General features: G+C 63.2%; 1 protein-coding gene across 1 annotated transcript; it reads right to left on the reverse strand.

The window, feature by feature from the left end:
• On the reverse strand, positions 1–5,958 carry LOC309682056 (SLAM family member 8-like; the record flags this gene model as incomplete). The annotated part of the gene is made up of 8 exons (XM_082496074.1): positions 1–177; positions 298–422; positions 1,372–1,463; positions 1,593–1,712; positions 1,848–2,141; positions 2,625–2,966; positions 3,349–3,441; positions 5,886–5,958. 7 exons carry the CDS (start codon positions 5,956–5,958, stop codon positions 306–308), a joined length of 1,131 nt encoding a protein of 376 aa, XP_082352200.1. The 3' UTR covers positions 1–177; positions 298–305.
• Between the last annotated feature and the right edge of the window lie 1,296 nt (positions 5,959–7,254).

Raw genomic sequence — 7,254 nt, forward strand, 5'->3', positions numbered from 1 at the left:
ACCAGGGGTATGGCGGGGGGAGTGGGGGGTGGCAGGGGGAAGTGTCTGTCCGGCTATCACCCCGAGATGGTGCCTCCCATCCCCGGAGCCAAAACGGGGGCTGGAGGGTTCGGATTTGGCACACAACGCACTTTACAGCCCTTCCGGAAAATCCCGATGCTCCGGCTCTGCAGGTGCCTGCGGGAGAGAGGAACCTTTCAGCTGGGGGGGGGGGGGAGGGGGGGGGGTGTCCCCATGTGCAGACCCCCTCACCGGCACCGGTCCCCTTTTTGGGGGCAGCCCCCCCCCGCACCGCACCTGAGGGCCTATGTCACCTCCTCGGCCGTGTCCTCTGGTGGCCGGCGGATCTGCTCATAGACAGTGGTGACCGGTGCTTTCTGTGGCGAGCTCTGCTCCTGGTTATTTTCGGGGTGACTGAGGCCCTGCAGCAGAAATGAGGGGGAGGGGACGGGGGTGGGGGGACAGTGAGGGACCTGCCCCAGGTCCCCTACGGGATGCTCTGCCCCGGCACCGGCACCCATGGGTGTCCTGTGGGGCCAGAACCCCACTGTGGCTGGGATCCTGGTGTTGCTGGGACCCCCAGTTTGGCCAGGACCCCCAGTGTGGCTGGGACCCCCAGTGTAGCCATGACCCTGATGTGGCTGGGATCACTGTGATACCATGGCCCCAGTGTGGCTGGGAAGCCCAGTGTTGCTGGGACCCCTGGTGTGGCTGGGACCCCCAGTATAGCCATGACCCTGATGTGGCAGAGACCCCCAGTGTTGCTGGGACCCCCAGTGCGGCCATGACTCCAGTGTGGCTGGGACCCCCAGTTTGGCCAGGACCATGATGTGGCTGGGACCCCTGTGATGCCATGGCCCCAGTGTGGCTGGGACCCCCGGTTTGGCTGGGACCCCCGGTGTGGCAGGGAACCCCAGTGCAGCCAGCACCCCCAGTTTGGCCAGGACCCCCAGTGTGGCCGGAACCCCAGTGTGGCCAGCACCCCCAGTTTGGCCAGGACCCCCAGTGTGTCTGGGACCCCTGTGATGCCATGACCCCAGTACGGCCGGGACCCTCGGTGTGGCAGGGAACCCCAGTGTGGCCAGCACCCCCAGTTTGGCCAGAACCCCCAGTGTTGCTGGGACCCCCAGTGTCGCTGGGACCCCTGGCATGGCTGAGACCCCCAGACTTGTCGGTTCCCAGCATGGCCGGGACCCACGGTGTGGCCACGACCTTGGTGTGGCCAGGAGCCCCATGTGTCCCACCCCCTGAAACAGCTGTGACCCCAGTGTGGCTGGGACCCTTGGTACGACCAAGGACCCCCAGTTTGGCTGTGCTCCCCCCCCCCAACACAGCCGGCAGCCCCCAGCCCCCCCCCCCCGGGGGCCTCACCTGGTCATTACCTTCCGGGGGGCTCCGGCGCACGATCTCGGCATACTGGGGGTCGGAGGGGCTCTCCTCGGCAGGCACCGTGGGGGTGGCAGCTGCAGGGGAGCGAGCAGGGCGTCAAGGTGGTGGTGGTGGTGGGGGGTTACCCAGCAGCCCCAAAGCCATGCCGGCTCTTGGGGTGGGGGGAAGGAGGATGGGGAGGGGGGTGGGAGGGCTTCACTTGCCTGGGTCTGCCGCCTTCTCGCTGTTCATCCGCCAGCACCAGAAGGCCCCCCCCAAACTCACCACCAGCAGGATGAGGGTCAGGACGATGTACCCCGACTTCGAGAAGGACATCTGCCCTCCTGGGAGGGCAGAGAGGGGCACTGAGTGGTGCCAACCACCCACCCACCCACCCCCCCTGTGCCAAAGCAGCCGGCTGGTGTCGGGGGGATCCCCCCTACAGTCTCCCCCAGCCATCCGTGGGGCGAGGGTCTCACCTCCACTTTGGCATATAGCTTGCAGGTCGAAGAGGACGACTTTTTGGTCGGCAGGGTTGCTGACGGTGCAGGCGTAGGTGACATTGGCGGCGGTGGGTGGCAGGGCCACCCGCAGGGTGGTCCCATCCGGGGAAAGCTGGTGGCGGTCGGCGGTCAGGTCCCGGATGATGTTGTCCCTCTTCCAGGTGACGTTGACGGCGCCTTTGCCAGCACCTTGGCACTGCAGTGTCAGGTTGCACCACTCCAGCGTGCTGGCCAGGAGCTGGCTGCGGGTCCGGGGGCTCGGCACCGACTCTGCGTCCCATGGAGAGGGGACGGATCAACGTGGGGCAGGCAGGGCTTTCTCCACCCTGCTCGTCCCCACCGTCACACCTGTCCCCAGCGAGGCACAGCACAGCCACCTCAGGGACCCCCAAGGTGGCAGGATTTGGCCTTTCACAGAGCTTGAGGGGCTGCAGGTCCTGGGGTGCAAAAGTTGGGGTCTAACCTAACCCTGGTAAACCCCATCGTTGCTCCATGCCTCAGTTTCCCCACCTGTGAAAGGGGTTAGTGCTTGCACTCGGGGCTTTCTATTTACCCCAATAAACCCCATCGTTGCTCTGTGCCTCAGTTTCCCCACCTGTGAAAGGGGTTAATGCTCGCACTCAGGGCTTTCTATGTATCTTGACAAACCCCATCGTTACTCCGTGCCTCAGTTTCCCCACCTGTAAAAGGGGTTCGCACTCGGGGCTTTCTGTTTTTGCCCCCGGTGCCAAACCCCAGTGTGCGGCCGCTCACCGTAGACGGAGAGGTTGAAGGACTGATCCTCCACCAGCGCTGGGTGCAGTTTAATCCGAGCCCCGTAGACCCCGCTGTCACCCCGCTCCAGGGCCCTGATCTTCAGCACCGTCGCGTTGAACATCTCCAGCCGCTCCTTGAACCGGTCCTTGGGGTCGGGGCGCTCGAAGCCGCCGGGGCCGAACTCTGCCACTTGGATGGTGGCATCGGCGCCGGCTGAAAAGCTCCACTCGATCTCCTTCACCGTCTTGTTGGGGGGCAGAACCGGGGAGAGCAGCACGGACCCCCCCAGGATGCCGTTCACCTGCTGGGGCTGCGCCTGGGTTTGGCCGAAAAGTAGCTCTGCGGACAAGGCAGAAAGTCACCAGGCGCGTGGGGACAAGACAGGGACAGCAGGAACAATTCAGGGACAGAAGGACCGTTGGGGACAAGAAGGACCCTGGGGGTCAGGTCCCATTTCGGGGGGGAAAGAAGCAGCATCTCCCTGCCCTGATGCAGCCGTCCGGTCTCCTCTCCGCCGGCCAGTCCCTCTCCGGGTTGGGGACGACAATGTCCCCCCCCGGCTGACCCCGTATCCCACCGGAGCTGTCTCCTGCTCCGGCAGGGAAGGAAGGATGTCGGGTTCAGAGACTGGTTGCCGAACTAAAACCAAAGCATCTACTGGTTCAGATGGAGGTGCCCCATCTGAACGCTGCTGTCCCCGGGGCTGCAGCTGCGCTCTCACCAGAACAACGCTCCAAGAGGGTCTGGGAGGAGTTCCCAGCCAGCATCTGCAAAACCTCATTGTCCGCCTTAAACCGCGCCTCGGCCAAGATGCCTACGAAAGATCGACAAGCGTTAAGGCCATGGGGGACTGAGGACCGAGGGGGTGACCCTCCACGGCGGAGCTGCTGAACCCGGGAGGGATGGAGCCACTGGCGAGATGCGGGATGAGGGCGATTCCTGCAGGGATGGAGTTCACCGCCTCCACCCCGGGGTGGGTTTCAGCCCCTCCATCTGAGCCGCCACCATGGGGGTTGAGGGGTGGGTTGGGATTTGTTTTTGGTTTGTTTTTTTTTTTCGGCAGCAGCAACAGCTCTCTGCAAAATCACGCCGGGAGCTGCTCGGTACCACCTCCCTCGCTCCTGGCAGCTCCCGCCTACCTACAAGCTGTCTCCTCTGCCAGCCCCAGCCCCCACAGCCCCCCACGTCCCTCTGCCACCGGAATAACATCCTCCCCTTCTCCCTATCCTTTTCCCACGCTGGGACAGGGATGCCCAACCGTTGGGACGACGATGTTGCGGCGAACGGCTTTGCCCCTGTCCTGGTTGGGATGAGCCCCCCCCGCCACGCCAGGGGTGACGGGTCCTCCATTGCTTCCGCGCACTCCCCCTGCGCCTCCCCTCCTCTCCCCCACCCGCAGGAGGCAGAAGCAGATGTGTCTGTATATTAAAGCAGATTAAACACAGACATCCTAGTGTTTATTCCTTACAAACCCCTCCAGCAGCCCCGCGTTCCAAGCTGCCTCTTGGCTTTGCTGTATAAAGGAGCGCTCCGCATCGCTGGAGCTTTTTGTTGCTCTGATCCTGCTTATCCTCTGTCTCAGTTCCCGTTTTTTCCAGCCGAATCTTAAATCCCCCCCTCCCACGAATTTCTGACTCTTCCCCGAGGGGACTGCGAACTTTTCAGGCTCCCGTGAAGCCGTCCCGGCTGTGGGTACCAGTGGCCACATGGGTCTGGCTGAGGCTGGTGGGAGGATGCTGAGCCCGTGTGTGGGAGTTGGGGAACCGGGCAGGGGGGATAGGGATGAGCAGGTTGGTGCGGGGGAAGCTGGGGGGTCCCCAGGCGCCAAGGGGGGACAGGAGGGGACAGCCACCCCCCTGAGTTGGAGAAAGGAGCTGCGGGGGGGGGCCCTGCATAAACTCATCGGAGGAGCGTCCCATCTGCCCACCGTCCGTCTGTCCGTCATGCCGCCACGGTGGCGATGCCCACCACAGTTAAACCCGGCACATGGCACAAGCAGCAGAACTGGCGGCAGCACAGGCGTCCTTCCCGGCGTTTTCCACCCTCTCGTGGCACATCCACCGGCCGCGGCTCTCCGGGGAGGGGGGGGGGGATCCCCCACCGGCCGCCCCTGCACTATTGTACTGGAGGAAATGACGGCTGGAAAAAGGCCACCGAGGCCAGCCACCGCCTTGCCTCCCCAGCATCCTCCCGGCTCATCCTGTTTACCCTGGGATTCGGGGAACCCGCGGCTCCGCAGCCCCCGACCCCCTTCAGCAGGACAGGGTGGGCAAGGGAGGGGGCGACCGCAACGATGCTCGATGCATTGCGACGCATTCCCACCCGCATCAGTCCAACTCCAGTCTCCATCAAACCCTAAAAAAATAGAGCTGCGGGGCTGAATTTAGCCCCGGGGTTTATTCACCATGAGCTCAGGTTTTGCTCTTTCTCATCACCTCCCTCCACCCTCCCCGCCCCCACCACCCCAGCTCCGCTACACTCTGATATCAAATAATTTCGATCAAAGAAAGCAACTGGAAAACTCTGAAGCATCGTTAACAGCCTATTTTCCATCTAAGCTGGGTCAGATATTTGTCAGTAGCGGCGGCAGCACTGGCACCTTGTGCCACAGCCCTTCTGCCCGATAGCTGCTGACAGCCCATCTCGCTCGTGAAGCCAATTAATAAGATAACGGTCCCTCCCCGTCACCCCCCAACCCACCCCGCTAATCTGCCTGTACTATTAGATGCTTTTCTGTAGGAATCGGAGGTTTTATGGGAATTATTAAACGTGTGGATTAGCGCGCTGGGAATTAAGGGGATTCCTCGCTCCTGCTTTACGTAAGGAGCCGCTTCGCAGCCGGATCTGGCACGGCCCCGGGGGGGTTAAAGGGCTCCGTGGGGCGACAGTGGCGCCTGCCAGAAGCCACTTTGGGGGCGCGGAGACCCTTGCAGGGGGATGGAGCCGGAATGGCAGAGGGGGTGGTGGTGGTCCGCAGCTCACTCAGCCAGCACCTCGTTACGAAACCTCTCGTTAAGGTTGGACCGCTGAAACCAGCGGTCCAGAAACCATCTCCCGCCCATCCTGGGAGCGCGGGGGGATGGAGAGGGAGGGGGGCAGAGTCGGGGAGTGGGTTGCAATTAAGCGGCAGCAGGCAGGGAGATGGCAGGATGGGGGTCGGCATCCCTGCTCCCGGAGCCCACCCCATAGCCGCCAGCCCCCTGCCACGATGCTCCCGCGGGACGAAGGCTTGATGGCAGCGGCCACCCCTGCACTCACCTGGCCCAAGGCCCAGCAGCGCCAGGAGCAGCGAGGGCAGCCGGGCTTTGCTCCTGGCCAATTCCCCCTCCATTTCTCCTCCTCGGCTCTTCGTGCGGCTCAGTAGGCAGAGTCAGCAGCAGGAGAGACGGGGAGGAGCAAAGCCGCCTTGCGCCACAACCCGTAGGAAGCCGTGCATCGCGTGGGGCACGGCTAGCTTATTAATTAGCTCGCCAGAAATGATTAGGCAGCCAGGGGAAGCGTGCAGGACCTGTGCTGGCGAGGATGTGAAGCGAGCGTGTCAGGGGCTGCTGGTGAACCCTGACCTTGCGCATCCCTCGTCAGCCCAGTTCAGTGCCCGGATTAACACCGGCGATGCCCGACACGGCCCTGCCAGGTCTCCTGCTGGCCCTGGGGACCACCGAGGGCTTGCTCAAATGGGGGCTTCCCCATATCAAAAGCACTTCCCTGAGGAAACCCAGGCAGCAGGAGCGTCCTGGAGCTGGGTGGCGGGAGCACCCCCAGCTCTGCTCCCAGGGGGGATAAGGGAGTGCCCGAGCACCCGTGGGTGCAGAAAACAGCATGGGAGGGGATGTCCCTGAGGGGCTGCGAGGTCTTGGCTGAATCACAGGGGATGCACCTGGGGAACAGATACCCTGGCAGGGTCCGGCGGTGATGCCAAGGGGGCTGTGGACCCACCAAACCATCCCTATAGGCTCCCACCCCGTCCCTCACGCACCTCTCCCCCCTTGGGGGGGCTGCAGAACACCCTTCCTGAGCCCTCTCAGCCACGATTGAGGAGCCCTGAGCTGCTGCGGGGGCCGTGGCTGGAAGGAAGCGCTTTCCATTAGCAGCACAGAAAGCTTATTTTTTATTTAAAACCTCCAGCAACTGGCAGTGGAAAACAAGGAGGGGGAAAGCAGCCTCCGCAGCGGGGCTGCTCTCCCTGCAGCAGGACAGAGTGGTTGGGGACAGCATTCGCCGCTCCCCGCCTACGAGCAAAATCATTAACCCGCGCCCAGGGGATGATTAACTCCAGCCCTTCTCTCGGGGCACCTTCAAATGAGGATCCTCAAAGTGCCGGGGAGACTGTGGGCAGCGTGGGGAGGGGACACGGGATGTCTGTGACCAGTTAACGCCCCAAAATTGCCCGTCAGGGTCCCCCCTGAGCGGAGCGGACAGCCGAGCAGGGGCTGGACACGCTGCCCGCTCTGCCAGTTCCTCCCACGTCTCTCGAGGGCAGAGGGGAAATGAAAGTTGCCAAGTTGAAATTTCCAGCTAACGGGGAAAACCAGCTGGTCCTCCAAGAGCTGAGGAAGAGGAGAACAACGCAGCCGCATGGCATGAAGGTCCTTCATCCAGAGATGGGGCTCCATGGCAGGTGCTCACC

This window comes from Vanellus vanellus (genome assembly GCF_965231255.1).
Source record: "Vanellus vanellus genome assembly, chromosome: 27".
NCBI classification, from domain to species: Eukaryota; Metazoa; Chordata; class Aves; order Charadriiformes; family Charadriidae; genus Vanellus; species Vanellus vanellus.